This window comes from Polyodon spathula, chromosome 13, assembly GCF_017654505.1.
Source record: "Polyodon spathula isolate WHYD16114869_AA chromosome 13, ASM1765450v1, whole genome shotgun sequence".
NCBI classification, from domain to species: Eukaryota; Metazoa; Chordata; class Actinopteri; order Acipenseriformes; family Polyodontidae; genus Polyodon; species Polyodon spathula.
The window spans coordinates 24,089,660-24,110,545 of NC_054546.1; the positions used below are offsets into that span (position 1 = coordinate 24,089,660).

At 37.7% G+C, this 20,886-nt stretch overlaps 1 protein-coding gene across 1 annotated transcript; it reads right to left on the reverse strand.

The window, feature by feature from the left end:
• Nucleotides 1-354: 354 nt before the first annotated feature.
• pcbd1 (pterin-4 alpha-carbinolamine dehydratase/dimerization cofactor of hepatocyte nuclear factor 1 alpha) lies at nucleotides 355-19,472 on the reverse strand. Its single transcript, XM_041269477.1, has 4 exons — nucleotides 19,228-19,472; nucleotides 11,107-11,238; nucleotides 2,907-2,987; nucleotides 355-1,204 (listed from the first exon to the last, which is right to left on the reverse strand). The coding sequence occupies exons 1-4, from the start codon at nucleotides 19,228-19,230 to the stop codon at nucleotides 1,112-1,114; spliced, it is 309 nt and encodes a 102-aa protein (XP_041125411.1). The 5' UTR covers nucleotides 19,231-19,472; the 3' UTR covers nucleotides 355-1,111.
• Between the last annotated feature and the right edge of the window lie 1,414 nt (nucleotides 19,473-20,886).

Below are 20,886 nucleotides of genomic sequence, written 5' to 3' on the forward strand. Positions count from 1 at the left end.
ACAATTCAATTCTGCAATGTCCCACTAGATACAGTATGCATGTAGAAACATGTGGCCTCCCATTGTGTTTTAAATGAAAAATGTTGCAAGTACAAAGTTCTTGTCATATATAGAACCTATTCTGCCTGTCCTTTACAATGTCATTTCTGACGACATGGCTGGATGTCAAATTAAACATGCGTGAGGGTCTCTTCACTCACATTTCAAACTACATGATGCTTCAGGAAATTTCAAATCCCTTTTTTTCTAGGAATGGTCAGTGACAAAAATAAATAATTCACCCTTACAGTATATTAAATAAATAAATAATATTCTGAATAATGTTTTATATTGTAATGTTAATAGAAATTGGTGTAAAGTATATCATTGTTTTTATTATCTTGGTTACATTTCAAAGTTGAAATGAAATGGTACAAAGGAACAAACCCACATCATTTAACACTGACGATACAACAATGTAGTTTACACATTCTGGTTCAGGCCATATTGGAATTCTTCTGTACAAAGTAACATATTTGAATGATATTTTGAGCACCTTGTTTACCTAGTATCTAAATGGCAAGCAATCTAAAAAGGAGCAACTATGTTTGGTAGCAATTAAAATAGCCCTCGCAACCTACAGATAAGAATGCATCGGTCCAAGCAATCAATGAAGCAAACAGCAGTTGGTCTGGTTTGAACTTTTGGTTAAATGTATATTCCTTTTATAATGTGTGACATGCATTTACCTAGCATAAGATAATATTACAAAAATGTTTTGAAGTCCTCTTGATTGAGAACACAGTCTGACACCAATAGCTGAACAGACTTGAGGCCTGAACACTCCACAGAGATGGAGAGTACAAATTCAGATTAAAATTTCAACTCCACAGAAGTGGAGAGAGCAAGGTCAGATTAGAATTTCACTGCACTGTTTTTTACCGTTCAAGTGGTTTTGAAAAGTTTGACACTTTTTTTCACTTTACAGGGTTTTTAATTGGACAAGTAAAGGGTTTGAATTATGTTTTAGGGGAAGATTGATCACATTGATGGTCTTGGCTGTAAAACTGGCAGTCACAACAACGTCATTAACGAGAACAGGAACTGTCAGTTGTGCCCCGCAAGCTCCTGGTTAAGGAGCAGCGACCTGCTCGATGAATCCAGCAAGGGCGACATCCCTGTGAGAGAGTCCGCTGCATTCATGAGTGCTCAGAGTGACATGGACCTGCAACACAGATGGGCAGGGGGTTAAACATATTAAAACACATGCCTGGTTCAGTGTTTAAAAATGAATTTACTGCAGCTCCGGTATGCAGGGCTTGAGAAGTATCATTGAGAACATGTGTTTTATTTTGTGTAAAGTAAAAAGTGTTACAGTTCCAGTAAGGTTCACTGAGAGCATATTTTCCTGTGGCGAGGTTCAGTGCCAATACTACCTTCCTCTTCTCTATGTTTTGCTATTGTTTCTATAGCTTTGATACTGTTAAATCTGCTCATCAATGTATAGTTGAATTTTGTCCGTGGTTTAAAGCGGGACTCTGGGAGCTGTAGAACAGTGTCTGTGTGAAGCATGAGGTATCTGAGAGCTAGTGAACTACAGCAGGTTACACAATCAGGGCGGCCTTAAAAATAAATGGCTAGTTTGCTGTAATGTGGTTTCTAATTGGGGTAGAAAGGTAGAAGAGCTTCAGTACATATTTGTTGGTATGAATAGTCATATTTTCTGTTTTCTGTATCTTAAACTGCTAGAATTAACTACCTATAGGGCCCACATGTTGCTTCTTTGATTGTGATAGTATATACATTGATAGTATATACATTTTACACTCTAAAGCAGGGGGTACGCAGGACGACTCAAATGCACAAATAATGAAATAAAAGAAATTTGATATTATCTCTAAACCACTGTGCATACATATTTCATTTTTGTTTAGCAGCTCAAAAGGTTAGTATAGTATAGTTTCAAATGTGTCATCCACCTGTACGCACACGTGATTTCTATTGAGTGGAATTCCACTTTGATATTAGGGTCGGTGAAGCAGGCATCTGGTGAATCTGCCTATGGAGAGCGTTCTGTGCTGCTCATGAACTTTGCAGTTTTTAACTAGTCATATAATTAAATAAGACTTGAAGTACAAGCATTCTGCATTGTTTAGAAGTAGAAATACTCAGGTAAACATAAATAATAATAACAATGCTTTGACGGTTTTTGTTTTATTTATTAGGCATAGCTGCACTTTACTAACAGCAATAGTGGCTGCTTGAATTTATTTTTGGTGTTTGAAATGGACACATTTCTTACTTGCTAAAGAAAAATAAATAAAACACAAGAGAGTCTACAGAAAGTGCAAAGCGACTGAAAGTTATACCGAGGCCTTCTGGATAACGTACGTTGGCTTTAATAAAACTAAATAATGATCAACTATTTTTTATTAATGTTTTCATATTGTAAACATTTTAAATGGCACACAATTTTGCTAAATGGTAACGTCACAAACATTTACAGTGCAGACTATTTGATTATTTTATAATAACTTTGCAGATTAGAAAGGGAATATGTGTGTTTCTGACTATTTCTGTGCAGCCAAAGACATGTAATTTAAAAGTTTTACAATTATGCCAACTGTTTGGTATTCTGTCCTAAACCAGCAGTTTGTCAGTCCCAAACTGTTGTGACAATTATATATTAAATACATAGGAAAAAAAGAAATTTGTTAATTAGATTATTCTTCCTTTTATTGCAACTGTTGTACAGTACCATTCAGGATTTCAGAAAATTGTAAAGGGTACTTGAGCTGAAACCTCCCGGGAGAAGGGTAGAGCTTCACTGTTCTAAAGCACATAATAAACATGAAGGTAGCTGGTTTACGGTGTTCCCCTTTTACATTGAACGACTCCACAGATCAGCCAGCACGTCTGACCTTTACCTTGTTATAGACGTTGAACCACTCTGGGTGATGGTCCATCTTCTCTGCCTGCAGACCCACTCTCGTCATAAACCCAAAAGCCTGTCGAAACAACAAATGGATCTGATGAGTGAAGCACATTGGCTCTATTCAGAATCGCACAGGACTGAAATGTACTTAAAAGAAAGCTGTATTCCATTAATTCTGTATTATATTAATGTGACTACTTTAGTTTAAAATGCAGTGTTAGGAGAGGCAACTCTGCTGGGCCTGATCCCAGTATTCATTTGAAAGTGCAGAATTAAGTGTGGGCGAGGCTGCTTGCATCAGGCATATCTCCCTCACTATCATAAACACTAGATACATATTCTACTGTTGTGTAAAAACTGCAACTGCTTTTTTTAACCAAGTGTTGTGCCAATACCGTGTTTTAAAATAAAAGCACGTTTACTAGATGTGTTTCTCTCAAAACTGGTCACGCAAGTCTTAGATAACACATGAAAGAGCACAAAAGGTAAGAATGAATGTTTCCATACAGCTTAGAAAGTCCAAATTCTCTGCTGTCATGACTCGTGACGTGCGCTCATACCACGCATATTCCTCACACTACAGGAAGTGTGTCTAAAACATTGTATGTCTTTTTACAGCTGACCAAAAATTCAGTTTTGCATGAAAACATGCCAAGAAGCCATATCTTATGCTGACGAGAATTTCTGCTATAACTAAAGGCTGTACCAAGCATTCCTATCTGAGATCTGCTGGAAGTAGGCCAAACAGAAAACAATAAGCATGCAGTACAAGGGGTTTAGAGATCATTCAGTGTTTTTACGTGACACCACTTACTCAGCATTTCAGATTACTGCCATTGCCTTTATAGTTCAGTTGTTTTATAAGCAAGGCTAAAAAAAAAAACACAAGCTACTACAAACAAGAAATACCCTTTGTAATATATACATCAATAAACAAACAAAGCCCTTTGCAAAGCACAGAAAGCTATTTTTTCATCCTTTATACTTTTGCTATCTTCGTGATTGGTCATCAGATAGCTGATTGCTTTAATCCTAGACTTCTGTCCCTTAGCAATATGATGCGATTCATTGTACACTAGCCTTAAGTAGCATCTATCAAAGGTACCTACCAAGGAGAAGAAAAGTCACACTTGTACCAAAACATGTATTAAATTAGCAAAACAGGCTCAAAACATGAAAAATAAAAATACAAAACTCTTAGTTCCACAAATTTGTTCAAAAAGGCATCATTTTGCTACAAAACTTACATAACCAAGTTCCTGTTGTAGTGTTAGAAAGTGGTACATCAGAGTGTGGTATGCATAACAAAACTTGAGCAGTGTAACATCCGAAAGCGGTAAACTGTCAGATTTTTGGTACAGACGCAATCAATTGTGATCTGATGGGTGATCTGAGAGGTACATTTGCCATTAATTTAGGCTTCCAGGCCCATGGCTGGGAAGCCTATTGTTGTTGTTAAGATTATTATTTTTCTTTCCGTCAACAAAACCTTAGAAGTTGCAAAAAATACAAACCGATGCACAAAAACTCTTGAAATTTCACAGAGTTGTAGACGCCAGTGTTAACGAATGTCCACAGCTGAATGAATGCGATGGGTCACATGGTTTGGCAGCCATATTGGATTTTACAAAGAATTTTGGACAAACATCTTGTCAAAAAACACTTAATGCAGAGTTCTGAAACTTAGTATACATGGTTAGGGATTGTCCAAGATGCATGGTCCTCGAAATGAAGCCGATTGGTTCAGTAGTATGGCTGCCATGTTGGATAACCTAATTAAATGTCTTCTCTAAAACCGCTAATCTGCTCAAACTAAAACTTCATATGCATGACCGAAGTATGATTTTCTTTAAAATTTGCCCAAATGAAGTTGCTACAGTAAAAAAAAAAAAAAAAAAAAAAGGCTGATGTGGGCCAATCAAATTTCAGCATTTCTCACATAAGAATACCAACCAGTGAACAAAAACTTGTGAAACTTCACAGAGTAGTGGAGGCTTAAGGTCAAATGTAAAACTAGCAATTAACTCCTTACAGAGTGCAGACAAGGTCATGGTTACTATGGAACACATACTGTGCCTATAGAAAGTCTACACCCCCTTGAGCTTTTTTCACATTTTGTTGTGTCAGTGCCTCAGAGTTTCATAACAGTATTTTTTTCCCCCCACTTATCTGCACGCCATACTCCACACTGTTAAAAAAAGTTTTTATTGACAAAAAGATTATATATTTATTAAAAATACAAAACAAAGATCATAATTGGATAAGTCTCCACCCCCCAGAGTTAATACTTGATGGAAGCACCTTTGGCAGCAATTACAGCTGTGAGTCTGTTGGGATAGGTCTCTAACAACTTTTGTACACCTAGATTTTGCAATATTTGACCAATTTTCTTTATAAAACTGTTCAAGCTCTGTCAAATTCCTTGGGGAGTGTTGATGGAAAGCATTCTTCAAGTAAGAAATGAGACAGCAACAGGATCTTGAGGAGCTGGCACCACCACAATTCATGGAAGTCTGCACCACCCCTAATAGACTGAAAGCCACCAGGGAGATAGAAGGCCAGAACAACTGGGTTCAGGTAGGCAGAGGCAGGAAAAAAAGGAAACTTCGACAAACACAACCACCAGAAATCAAAACAACCAACAAATCTGAGGCACTTCAAAATTTTGATGAGCAAAACCAACAATAAGAGAACGAAAGGAACAACATCCAGGACCCTACTAACAGTGGTGACCAGACAGCAAAAAGAAGGGAGGTCATGATTGTTGGGGACTCCATATTGAGAAACACAGCACAAACAATTCGCAGTTTGGACCCCCTTACTACAACAGTGTGCTGCCTTCCAGGAGCCTCTGTCAAGCACATCACTGAGAACGTGGACAGGCTCCTAGAACAAACAGGAGACGACCCGGTAGTAGCTGTCCACATTGGTACAAACAACATTGGAAGAGACAGTCTTGGCTACAACAATTGTTTGGAGCGACGTTTTGTTTAACCATTTTTTAAAACAAACCAAAACTCAGGTAAGACAACCATTAAATGTAATTATCTAAATGCTAGAAGTATCAGAAACAAAATTTTAGAACTCGAAGCTACTGCACTAACAAGTAACTATGATGCGATAGCTGTTACAGAAACTTGGTTGTCTGAGAGTGATGGGGACGAATATAATGTTTATGGGTAGACACTGTATAGGAAAGACAGGCAGGACAGAAGAGGTGGAGGGGTAGCACTATACATAAGAAATGGTCTTGAAGCCCAGGTGTTAAACCTGGACAAAGAAAACAAAGCCAAATCAATATGGGTCAGAATAACGGACAAAAATTCAAAAGGGCATAATAATAGGAGCATGCTACAGACCGCCAGATTCAGATAGTGAGCACAATAATCTGTTATACAATGACATTAGAAACGCGTGTAACAAAGGAGAAGCCATACAATGGGGGATTTCAACTTCCCCCATATAAAATGGGAAAACGCGGTGGAGAGCACGACGGATGAAATTGAAATGGTGGAAATGACAAATGACTGCTTCCTAACAGAATTTGTCAAGGCACCAACTAGAGGGGAGGCATGCCTTGATTTAGTCTTTTCAAATAATGAAGACAGAATAACTAAAACAGAGGTCAGAGAACCACTGGCAAACTCAGACCACAACATTGTCTCATTTGAAGTGTTTTTTAAAACCCCAAAAGTAATGACTAAAGCTAAGGTTTACAATTTTAGAAAAGCAAACTATGAAGGTATGAAACAGAGACTAATAGAAGCAGATTGGAGTAAGATAGAGAAAACATCCACAGAAAAAGGATGCGCTGTTTTTCAAAAATGTAGTACTAGAGGCGCAAAACAATTACATCCCTAAAGTAGACAAATCTAAATGTAAAACTAAATTGCCAAAATGGTTTAATAGATCAATTAAAAAAAAGAAAAAAGGCACTTCAGCGAGCGATAAAAAGGGACCAAAAAGAAAGTACACAAAAAGAGTACACGGAACTGCAAACTCAGTTCTGGTCACCTCGCTCTAAAAAAAATATTGCTGCTCTAGAAAGAGTGCAAAGAAGAGCAACCAGAATTATTCCGGGCTTAAAAGGCATGTCATATGCAGACAGGCTAAAAGAATTGAATCTGTTTAGTCTTGAACAAAGAAGACTACGTGGCGACCTAATTCAAGCATTCAAAATTCTAAAAGGTATTGACAGTGTCAACCCAAGGGACTTTTTCAGCCTGAAAAAAGAAACAAGGACCAGGGGTCACAAATGGAGTTTAGACAAAGGGGCATTCAGAACAGAAAATAGGAGGAACTTTTTTTACACAGAGAATTGTGAGGGTCTGGAATCAACTCCCCAGTAATGTTGTTGAAGCTGACACCCTGGGATCCTTCAAGAAGCTGCTTGATGAGATTTTGGGATCAATAAGCTACTAACAACCAAACGAGCAAGATGGGCCGAATGGCCTCCTCTCGTTTGTAAACTTTATGTTCTCATGTTTATAAGTCAAAAAGGAAGTTAGAAAGGCCAAGAGAGAAATAGAAATGAACATTGCTAAGGGGGCTAAAACCAATTCCAAAATGTTTTTCCAATATTACAACAGCAAGAGAACATTAGAAGAGGAGGTTAAATATCTAAGAGATACAAATGGCAAAATTGTAGATGAAGAAAAAAAAAATAGCAAATATATTAAATGATTACTTTTCACAAGTTTTTACAAAGGAAGATACTGACAACATGCCCCACATGTGATCCAGTTCCTATCCAGTTTTACATAACTTTAGCATAACCGAAGCAGAAGTGTTATAGGGACTAGGAGCTCTTAAAATAAACAAATCCCCTGGTCCAGATGAGATCCTCCCAATAGTACTCAAAGAAATGAAAGAAGTTATTTACAAACAGCTAACCAAGATCATGCAAAAGTCTCTTGACACAGGGGTGGTACCGACAGACTGGAAAATTGCAAACGTAATACCGATCCACAAAAAGGGAAACAAAACTGAACCAGGTAACTACAGACCAGTAAGCCTGACTTCTATTATATGCAAACTTATGGAAACTATAATAAGATCCAAAATGGAAAATTACCTATATGGTAACAGGGTCCTGGGAGACAGTCAACATGGTTTTAGGAAAGGGAGATCGTGTCTAACCAACTTGCTTGATTTTTTTGAGGATGCAACTTCGGTAATGGATAATTGCAAAGCATACGACATGGTTTATTTAGATTTCCAGAAAGCTTTTGACAAAGTCCCGCACAAAAGATTAATTCTCAAACTGAACGCAGTAGGGATTCAAGGAAACACATGTACATGGATTAGGGAGTGGTTAACATGTAGAAAACAGAAAGTACTGATTAGAGGAGAAACCTCAGAATGGAGTGTGGTAACCAGTGGTGTACCACAGGGATCAGTATTAGGTCCTCTGCTATTCCTAATCTACATTAATGATTTAGATTCTGGTACAGTAAGCAAACTTGTTAAATTTGCAGACGACACAAAAGTAGGAGGAGTGGCAAACACTTGCAGCAGCAAAGGTCATTCAAAATGATCTGGACAAGATTCAGAACGGGGCAGACGCATGGCAAATGACATGACAATGACATTTAATAGAGAAAAAAGTGTAAGGTACTGCACGCAGGAAATAAAAATGTACATTATAAATATTATATGGGAGATACTGAAATTGGAGAAGGCATTTATGAGACCTAGGAATTTTTGTTGACTCAGAAATGTTTTCATCTAGACGATGTGGGGCAGCTATAAAAAAAAAGGCCAACAAGATGCTCTGCTACATTGTGAAAAGTGTTGAATTTACATCAAGGGAAGTAATGTTAAAACTGTACAATGTATTACTAACACCTCATCTTGAATATTGTGTTCAGTTCTGGTCACCTCTCTATAAAAAAAAATATTGCTGCTCTAGAAAGAGTGCAAAGAAGAGCGACCAGAATTATTCTGAGTTTAAAAGGCATGTCATATGCAGACAGGCTAAAAGAATTGAATCTGTTCAGTCTTGAACAAAGAAGACTATGCGGCGACCTAATTCAAGCATTCAAAATTCTAAAAGGTATTGACAATGTCGACCCAAGGGACTTTTTCAGCCTGAAAAAAGAAACAAGGAGCAGGGGTCACAAATGGAGATTAGACAAAGGGGCATTCAGAACAGAAAATAGGAGGCACTTTTTTACACAGAGAATCGTGAGAGTCTGGAATCAACTCCCTAGTAATGTTGCTGAAGCTGACACCCTGGGATCCTTCAAGAAGCTGCTTGATAAGATTCTGCAATCAGTAAGCTACTAACAACCAAATGAGCAAGATGGGACAAATGGCCTCCTCTCATTTGTAAACTTTCTTATGTTCTTACTGCCACAAATTCGATTCGATTTAGGTCGGGGCTCTGACTGGGCCACTCAAGGACATTTACCTTTTTGTTCCTTAGCCACTCCAGTGTAGCTTTGGTTGTGTGCTTTGGGACGTGCTGAAAGGTGAACTTCTGTCCCAGTTTCAGGACTTCTCTGTACTTTGCTCCATTCATTTTCCCTTTGATCCTGACAAGTGCCCCAGTCCCCGACAATGGGAAACATTCCCATAACATGATGCTGCCACCACCATGCTTCACGGCAGGGATGGTGTTCTTTGGATGATGTGCTGTGCTGGGTTTGCGCCAAACTTAACACTTTGCATTTAGGCCAAAAAGCTGCATTTTAGTTTTGTCAGACCAGAAGAGTTTTTGCCACATGCCTACAGAATCTCCAGAGTGTTTTTTGCATACTTTAAACAGGATTCAAGGTGGCTTTCTTGAGTAAAATATAGGCCAGATTTGTGGAGTGCCTGGGATATTGTTGTCACATGCACACTTTGACCAGTCTTGGCCTTAAAAGTCTGTACCTCTTGCAAAGTTGCCATTGGCCTCTTGGTAGCCTCTCTGATCAGTTTCCTTCTTGCTCGTCATCCAGTTTGGAGGGACGGTCTGATCTAGGCACAGTCTTTGTGGTACCATACACCTTCCACATCTTAATAATCATCTTGACTGTGCTCCAAGGAATATTCAAGGCCTTTGATATTTTTTATACCCATCCCGATCTGTGCCTTTCAACAACTCTGTCTCAGAGTTCTTTTGAAAGCGCCTTGGTGCTCATGGTTGAGTCTTTGCTTTGAAATGCACTACCCAGCAGAGGGAACCTATAAAAACTGCTGAATTTATCCTGAAATCATGTGAATCACTACAATTTAACACCTATGGAGGCCACTTGGTGTGTGATTTTGAAGGTTACACTTGAGCTAATTTAGGATTGCTACTACAAGGGTGGTGGACATTTATCCAACCAAGCTATTCCAGTTTTTGGCAAACAATGAAAATGCTTAAAATTTTACAATAACTCCTTGGAAGCCCTAAAGTTGCTTGCAATGTCTAGTTATACATTTTTTTTTTTGCAAAAGAAAACAATTCAAGAGGAACAAGACAAAATGAGAAAAACAGTGCAAAGTTGCACAAGTAAAAAAAAAAAATGCATATAATAAATATTTGCATACTATTTTCTTAATGCTGGAAAAATATGATAAATTACATTAACAAAGATGTAAAAGACTAGAAAATGTGATATTCAATTTAAAAAGATGGAAACCGAAAACAGCATAACGTACCAGACTTGAATGGATGTTTTTTATATTACAAACCTAAAGTGCAAGTATTTTAGCTCTGTCGTAGACTACAAGGATCAGATTTGCTGAAGCTATGGTTCTATAGGAAAATTAGTACAAGTATACTGTATATACTTTGGGTGAGACTTAAACCGAAGTCCTATCTGCAAGCGACTCTGCAGCAGCAGTGTTGTTGATGCATATTTCACCCCATAGTCTCTGGGTAAGTCACTTTGAATAAAATCATCTGCTAAATGACTAATGACTATACCCTCCTGTACTTCAACATTAATTAGGTTATTTGTATTTGGAAGGAGAATTTCTCTGTCTAAAAAAAAAAAAAAAAAAACTATATGGAAACCCAAAAGCACTACTAAAATAGAGTGAGAAAGGTGAGACTTGTTCTTTTTCCATGGAAACTGCCCCAATAGTGGAAGGATTTAGTTAATTAGGTTGGAGAGACATAGACAATCTGGGTAGATGCATCACACTGTGGACTGTGAAAACTAAACAAAACATATGGAAAGCAACAAAGCGCTTGTGTCTGAGCCTATATACCCCACCTGGTTGAAATCTTTAAAGAGAAATTCTTTATAGATGGCATCTCTCCCTTCCACCTCAACCCAACCAGCAGCCCTCAGGCTGGGCAGCAGCTCCCCTCGCTCCTCTGGGCTCAGTCTGCGCACTTTGCCAGCCTGCAAGATGAAAACTGAGATCACCAAACTGACACAGGGTAGGACCATCAACATCAGCAGAAAATAATCTTGTCAATAGCAGCTTTTATTTGTATAGGCATTTCTAGAAAAAGGCTGGTACCTCTGGTGGCTTTTGGAGATGGATGTACCTCTGGTGCAAGCTGGATATTTATTTATTAGGTAATATTCAAGCCGCCTTTTTTGCTTTTGTTAACACCTCCTATTTTTAGATGTCTAGTTATATTTTTTTTAGGCTTTGCTCTCAACTGAGCCCCATATTACCCTTGTTCCCCATCGGATCCCCCCCCCCCCCTCATATTTTTATAGCACTGCGTTACATAATACTTTTGTAATAAGTAAATTTTTTCGAACAGACACAGTACATGCAGTGTGCACGTCTCAACACTGAGACCCAGCTGTCAGTATCAGGATGTATCCTACGTACTGCACTTCAAGCAGTGGCATGAAAGCAAGATTTCAGCTAAATGATATTAAACATGCTTGTGTTTTTGTGATCCTGCAGTCAGGGCATGCTTCATACTGCTGCTACACAACCTTATAATAAAATCTGTCCACTTAAACTAGGTAACTGCACAGTGCTGCTTTTCAACTAAATACAAGGATGTTTCTGAAATAAAAGGCAAACAATTATTTTAAGTTTTAGAAGACCAAAGCTTACGCAATGTCACTGGGAGACACCAGATTTGATAACAAAAATAAATAAATAAATAAATAAATAAATAATGTCCCAGGCAGTGCCCTAACTGCACAAACAAGTTAAACATCTTAAAAAGAGGTGATGTTTTCAATGCTAGTAGATTTGGTTTAAGAAATTATACAAGAGCAGTTTTGAATTTCACGATGCTGTCGGCTTGCAAGAAATTAAAAAAAAATAATAAAAGTACTCTGAACTGTACAATGAATAAAGAAGCTCAGGAGTGCAGGAACTGGTGATTAGAGGTGGAGAACAACGACTGGACTGGAACTGCCAAAGCTCCCTGCTTCTGACCTCAAAAGCTGCCTGCCCTTGACCTCAAAGCTACCTAACCCTGAACTCAGCTGCTTGCCCCTGACCTCAAAGCTACCTTGACCTCAAGTTGCCTGCCCCTAACCTCAAAGCTCCCTACCCGACCTCAAAGCTGCCTGCCCCTGACCTCTCAAGTTATTAAAGGAACAGGGACTGCAGTCAGCTTCAGTGCCTCTGTGTTTAATGTTGTGTCAAACATCTCCAAAGCACAGCACAATAAAACAAGCAGCCTTCTCCGTGATGGTCGGCACGTGAAAGCACTGCAGTCTAAAACTCTTTAACAGTTAGTATGTTTATAATCTGATTTTATAAACTAGGGATCTACTGCTAAATCATGCGAACTTTTCAGCTGTTCTCTCAAGGGACACAATGTCATCTAGCCTTTTGTGAGTAAATGACTGTGTACTCCATTTCTATAAACTCCACTGAGATCAAGGTATTTTGCAAGTATGTTTGTTTACAAAATTGTGTTATGTTTTTGACGAAGTTCGTTTAAAAAAAACAAAAAAGAAAACAAGTTTTAAAAATAAACTATAATGCAGTACTTTACCAGGGTGCTAGAAATCTGTTGGCTGCCGGAGAATTTTGTATCCAGACGGATTATTTCTTGTTTTTATATTTTGTGGGGAAAGTCTGTTTTTGGTAATATAAGCAGTTATCAGCATTAAAAACTATACATTTTATATTTTTGCTTCAAGTGCCGAGCAGGCGTTGTAGAAGTGAATACAGCTTTCTGCAGTGAACATGGCAACATACATACCCTCTCACTACTAATCAAACTGCTGTTTCATCCGTGTGTAGTTTGGATGTAGATGTGTACAGCAAGAGACTACTGGGAGCGGGAGGTTTATTTTCTCGCTGTGGTTAAGACACAGACGTTTACAGCAGGTGATTAAAAACTGCTCCGAACAAGTCAGTACGTTTTTTTCTTAAATACCTACTAATGCATATAATTAACAATTACAGTGGTAATACACAATGCTGGTTTTGTCATTAATTTCACATTTGAGCAAGTTCAAATCCTTTTTATGTTTTTGCTTACTTCCTTGATGTTACAACGGTAACAAACTGTTACCGTTGTAAGATTTCATACCAGTTTGTCTCAGTCATATTCATTCGCTTAATTTTGGCATTTGTAAAGATCTCCACGCTCAACAGGATAAGTCTTGTTTTTCATTTCTCATTTCATTTTCGGTCTTTTTCATTGTACATTGGAGCTAATGATCAAGACACAGATCAGTATACAAGCACCAGCACTCATAAATTAAATCAATGGTAATTCATATAATAGGATTTACTGTAAGAATATAACAGTATATAAATGTTAATTGGTTAAGCTTAAAGTACACTCAATGCATCCACAAGACAGGGATCATAACACTTTAAAACCACCTTTCTGAGCAACGTTACTACTTTAAATCTGCAATCACAATTGTGTCTGTTTTTGACACTTGAGCAGCATTGATTATTCGTGTTTATAAACTGTGAGGGCAGATGATTTTATTCATGCATTTGTATCAGTTTGTTACAATGTTGCCAGCCTTGAAGAACTAAGGTTTTTTAGCATTGAAAATATAGTTAATGACCAAACAGCAAAATACATGACGTTTAAAATGCCTGTTTTTCTAAGTTAATAAAGCAAACACATATTTTACAAACAAAACATAAGAATAAATAAATCAAACAAAACAACATGACAAATGTGTTGATTTTCTATCAGTAGTGTGTCCTGGGATGTTGTGATTTGCATACTGGAGTTTGCATGTGCTTGTGAAGCTTTGTATGTGCTTGTCTTTTTGTCCCATAATTTGAGCTCTGTTTAGGTGCCAAATAGATGAGTGAAAATCTTATTGTGTGTGGTACCTCTAAGGTGGTCCAGTAAATAGACGAGTGAAAATCTTACTGTGCGCGCCAGGGCTTGTTCCAGACTTGATGATGATTCTGTCCCGTGTTTCAATTCTTTAGGTATGCAGAAGCTCTCCATTGTGTCACGCTAGTTTACAATACTGTTATTGTATAGGCTATAATATAAGGCGCTGTAATACAATGGACTTCCTCCTCGGACAGCGCACATTCCAATCTTCACGTGTCATGCAGATCACAGCCCTAATTATCTAAATGGGTGTTAGCTGGGCTAACTTAGCCACTTATACCAAATGTGCATTTGCAAATGATTATTCTTTTATTTATAAGTTTGTTAGAACATGTTGTGCATATTTAGTTATTTTACTACCACACTTTTTTTTTTATTCCATACCAAGGGTGATTTAAAGTATTGTGGATTTTCTTGTTGTTACTGCATCTTGTAAAGTGTTTTGTGATGGTGGTTCACTGTGAAAGGCGCTATATAAAAAATGATCGATTAATTGAAATATGCTAAAAGTAAAAGTTGTTAAATTTAACAAACAAATGTAGTTACAAGCAGAGACAAATGATTCCTCTAAATGAACTCTAAGAACTGTTTATTACTTGTTTGGTAAGATACCAGTTTTACTTTATTCACATTAAAAAAAAAGAAAAAAAAAAGTTATCTACACCAGTACTGGTAGACATACAGATACAAAGTTGAAAAGCATATTTGCAAAAAAAAAAAAAAAAAAAAACACAACACGTAAACCTTCTCTATTAACCCCATTAAGACGGTTTCCAGCACAGGTGCAGAAAAAAAACAAAAAATCTCCCTGTATCGCTGGCCATTACGAGAACAGAGCACAAAGTATAGTAGTGTCAGTGGCAATCTCACCCCCCAAAGCACTCCCTGTATCGTTGGCCATTACTTGAATAGAGTACACAGGATAGTGTCAGTAGCAATCTCACTCCCCATCAAAGCACTCCCTGTAACGCTGGCCATTACAAGAACAGAGGACACAGGAGAAGCTGCAAGTGTTGTGGTACAGTGGTCTAGAGCCTTGGTTCCCAACCCTGGTCCTGGTCCTGTCTGCTGATTTTCATTCCAACTGAGCTCTCAATTACTTAACCCTTAATTTAACTGATATTTTGTTTAATCAAACCTTTGTAATTGTTTTCAGCTCTTAAACAGTTGCAGAGTTCAAGTTAATTATAAAATGTTATCTCTAACTTGAACTTTGCAACTGTTTAAGAGCTAAAAACAATTAAAAAGGTCTTTATTTCAAATTACTGTGGAACACCACCAAAATAATATTTTCTGGACTCACTCTGGAGTAAGGACCACTACAACTGAATACCCTCTTCATCTTTATCAGTTTGGACGGCATCCTTTTAGTTAAGCGAGGGGTTTTCAACCAGGAGTAGACGGACCCCCAGAGGTACGTGTAAGTGTCCAATAGGGGGTACACGCAGGAAGACATTCGCAAATATAAATGAAAGTAAGAGAAAATAATTATTGAATTGTTTTAACTATACTATATATTCTCTAAACCACGATGTATACTTATTTAATCTTTGTTAAGCAGCACAAAGTGAACAGCTAATGGAAAAAAAACAGAATCTATCACGTCCACATTTTCCACCTGTATGCATGTGCGATTTCGATTGCGTGGATTTCCACTCCGATATAAAGGTAAAGCAGGTGTCTGGCTATTGTGCGTATGGAGAGAGCTCTGTGCTGCTCATGATCTTTGCTGTTTTCAACTTGTCATATCAGTAAAGCACAGTGTTTCTGCGTTTTTTAGAAGTATAAATGCTCTGGTAAACATAGTCATCATACTTTGACTGTTTTTGTTTAACTCTTAGCGGTCCATTTATTCAGCACTTGACAGGCACGTCAGGTCCAATTTATTTTCACACGTGCTGTTTATTTTACACGCTCTGTTTAATTTTTTTTTTCCCCACCAGAGTAAAACAGGTTTAAAAAGACCCTGCATAGCAAAAGAACATCAGTACAGCATCTCCAGCCAAGCCCCACCCCTTGTTCGCTGTATTTTACACATCTCTTTATAGCCGTGCATACTGATAAGACCTCTCCTGATCAGTCATTTTACCACCAAACTTCTCAATAATGATCCAAGTAATTATTATAGTACTATAATATCACAAAAAGCTCTGCAAATGTGTGTGATATTCTTTAAGCACTGGATGCGGAAGCAGCTATCTTCTTTGTTTGTGTCTGTGCAATCTCTGTGGTGCAGGGGCTGTGTGTATTACTCAGATACGCCCCCTTTTTTTTCAGCTTCATTCGGCTCCTATCAGTCCTACTCGGCCATTGAAAGGTTTTCTCTGCTTTTTCTGGCCTTTTAATACTGCGGCTGCATTTTATTAACAGCAATAGCGACTGGTTGAATACGTGTTCAGTGTTTGATACATTTCTTGCTTGCAATAGAAAAACGAAGGACAACACAAAAGTCAGAAAGTGTAAAGCGCCAAAGTTATACAGAGTCCCTTTGGATCATTTTTAGTTAGTAATTCATTACAGTTTTATCTTGAGGTTATGTATTTTATACTGTAAACATTAAAAACGGCATACATAATTATGCTGAGCTAGTAAGTAAACAGTAACGTAATAAACAATTACAGAGCAGACTATTTTGTATTATTTATACTGACTTTTCCCAATAGAAAGCAAAATATTCCTAAATACTACCTTTTAATTCTTTGCATCCAAGTTTTAAGAATGAAGTCTACTGTTTGGTTTTCTATCTCAGCAATTTGTCAGTCCAAGACTGTTGTGTAAAATTAAATATTAAATAAATGGTAGAAAAAAGAATGTGTTGATCAGATTATTCTGCCTTTTATTAAAACTGTTGTACCATTCAGCCAGCGAAAACTGTAAAGGGTACTTTAGCTGAAACCTCCCGTTAAGAGAAGAAAAGTGGTACCTAGCGATAGCCAATCGAGCGCGTTCTAAGACATGCAGTGCCCACCCACTAATCTCTCAGCAGAGTGCAAAATTTAGTGATAATACGGACAGCGCAAATTATTATTTTTTTGGACTGCACGTTAACAGCAACGAACACAAAGGAAAGAAGAAAAGATAAGGTGGGTATGACACCGTTGCACAGTTAAGAGGCATCTAGAGGACTTTTTTTTTTTTTTTTTTTTTTTTTAAATGGGAATAAGATTTTATTTATGAATACATAAAACCAAAATCCCTACAACACTATCAACTCGAGGAGATAGCACCATCTTTACAATACCGTTTAAAATAAAAAAATACAAATGCCTGTAGCATTTTAGTTATATAAGTAGTAAACTTTTTGATTCTCTGCTGTGTTTCTCTTGGCCGGTATGATAGATACTGACAACCACAGTAGCGAGTGATCATTGTTTAGTAGGGCGGTTTATATTAAATATCACACCACTTATTTAATAGCCTACTTGGATAATCTCATGCATGGCAGTTTTCAGAACTTGAGATGTCAGTGTCCAGTTCTAATGAACACAGTGGCTCACCGATGGACAAATGGTGAATAAACGCGCCCATATCACCTTAAACCGTGTGAACTCTGTAATCAAGGTGTAGAAAAAATGGTTGCGGTTTCAAAACCGTGGCAGTTTATACTGCGGTTTACCATAAAACTGGTATACCGTGACATCCCTGGTGTTGTGGTCAGAATTCCTCTCTGCATGTACATGCACTACACTTGCTACACTGAACCAGTGCTTAATAACGCATTCATGCCATTCCCAGTGCTGGTATAACGTTACTACAAAATAAGCTGCCCTCTACCTTCTCTATATGTAAATCCTCTAATACCTTAAATTGGGTAATTCTACTTTCACTGGAATTCTCTTCCTTATGTTATAGCATACCTGAGCTTGATGATAAATAGTGTTGAGAACTCTAACAGGTTTAAAAAAAAAAAAAAAAACACACCTGCTTACATGTAGCACATACTAATCCAGGATATCCACGCACATGACTGATTTAATTTGAAAATGACCCCACAGAGATGTGTTCTGAAATATATAGAAGCTGTGTCTCCCTGTTGCAAGTCACTTCAAGTCATGATGAGAGCGCAAGACAGCAGATCTAACAGACTAACGGATACCAGCGTGGCTGGCTGCTGCTTGTTTCTGTTTCTACAAGTAAGAGAAACTGCATAAAAAAGAAACCCCAGTAATCCTTGCACACCGAGGTATTGTGCTTGGGGCCCTCACAAAGATGACACATGGGCTGTTAAATATTTACTCAATGCAAACAGCTGACACACAGTGAAACCAGGAGCATTGCTCTTTCCAACCTGCCCTGCGAATAAAAAGATCTGACAGCAACCAGGTATCATAGCAACTGGTAACAGTGGATTAGGAATAAGAGACCGACCGACTTCAGTTGGTGTGTGGGCTGTGCGTGATGAGCTGCAGTGTAGTGAACACAGACATGGAAACGCAGCCAATGGCTGCACATACTGGAGCTCCTGTACCTGCAACTCTAACAGAGCCTTGGAAGGGTCGACATGTGAACTGCTATTAATTCATTAACACTGCAGTTAGAGATCCACCCTATTTGCACCAATACAAATCATAATGCACTTATAAAGGTGCTTTTATGCTGTTCTAATTAATGCTGAAGACCTCACTGACGTGAAAATGTGTTTGACCGGTGTGGTACCAGTCCTGTTGGATGGGTACACTGGTCGATAATCATTGTTAGGCAAAAACAATTCTAACAGAAGTGTATTAATAATAATAATAATAATAATAAATAATAATAATAATAATAATAATAATAACAACAATAATACAGTGGTCACATAATGTTTAAATGGTATAATTTAATCGAACAGAAATGAGGTGCTGAGAAAATGAGGAGTTTTTTCAAGGCCCAGTGAACATGCGTTTTTGGCAAGCAGAGTGCACACAAACCATTAATTCAGGTTTCACCTTAACATCGATTTAGACAGAGAAACAGATCCATGTAACTGAACTATATCCAGCTGCTGGATTACCCTGTATCATTCCTCAGTAAAGTATCAATTACAAATCTCCCCACTCTAGTCAGATAGCTTTAAATATCCTTACAGAAGTGAAGATAGCTGACTTACCATAGTGTATGATTGAGGCTGTACTTTAAGAGAATCCTCCTTTGTGCAGTGTGTGCCTCTGCTGGTTTCTGACTGGTTCCCGACGCAGCTGGAACTGGTGAACAAGGCCCCGGATAGACGTCTGTGCTAGAGCCTGACCAAAAATAGGCAAAGGAATTTGCAACAGCCTGACACGCTGATTGTTGACGGACTCAGCGGCAGGGCACAGGGCTGGACTCCTTTGCTGTCTCGCTCAGTCAGCAGGGTTTTGGAAAGCCTCTGCTGCTGTTCTAACAGCACACTGCTCTGCAAGCTTCAGCACCTGGTTTCACCTCCGGCTAATGTCGGAAATAACGAGAGCGCGTCCGTATAAGCCAAGTCAAATGATTTTTTAGAGATAGCTCAAATTAATATCTAAATCATTTCCAGATTTCTCGAAATATTCGAAGATATCTTCAAATAGTTTAAGATATCTAAAATACATTTCCAGATATCTGAAAAGGATTTCCGGATGTCTTTAAATTGAGCTTTAAGAACATATCTAATTATAACAGATATCGGAAAATTCCATTTACGATATCTCGAAATTACGTCCATATAGATATCTCAAATTAATTTGAAGAGATCTATAAATTACTTCATGTTCATTTACAGATATCACTAAATCATTTAAAGATACCTGGAAATTACTTCATGTTTATTTAGAGATATCTTAAAATAATATAGCTTTCTCTAAATTAAACAGTAAATTATTTAGTGATATATTAAAATGATTTACAGATATATCTAAATCAACAGGATATTATTTAGAGATATTTCTAAATAACAGTTTGGCCAATCATATTAGTGTGATGATGTAGTAGTCCTGGAAAGGCTGGACTTCGGAAGTTCAGAGTGATCAGATCAAGATGGACTGATTTAAACGATGCCGAAGCTGGTTTACCACCTGGAAGTTGATTACTTATTCCCGGTTCCTTATTCGCAGAGTAGTTGACAAGGCAGCGTGTCATTTTTTCTGTGTGTTTTAACTAATTACACATCATGCTCAATTAAAAATTTGCTACTATTTAAAAAATAATCATTCCTTTAAAAAAAAAAAAAAAACGAAAATATTAATAACAAATCTATATCAGCAGCATAGCGGTACCCTACATTACCCGTTTGTTTTGCCTCATTTACCACCGTTAGTCGCCACGCTCACTAAATATTTAGGTATAACTAGATAGGTTATAACCCCCTTTGCAAAAACACTAAATATTTTAATGAGCAAGCCGTACCCCACGAGCAGCAGCACCCCAATAAAAATGCATAGGAATCCCTTTGCTTTTACTTGTTGATAAACGGGGTCCAAAGCATGATGCTAAAGTTGGCTTCTTTTTTTAGAATGCCTTATATATTAATAAAAGTATATTTTATTTTTCATACGACAGGTTTTGAGTTCACACCTTTGGATGAGCGCGGAAACTCTAAATGAGTTACAATCTTTGCAAATGATGAGTCCCGGATTATTGTATGATTTTTGCTGTTTTTGTATCAATCCCTTTTGGGCCAGGATAAATACACATGGGTGAAGTAGAAGGATTCTCCCTGTGTGAGAATCAGCTTTGAAATAAGTGCCCCAAAGCTATTTAACCACTGAAATATCCCAGTTACTTATTCAAATTGTGTTACATTTGCGGG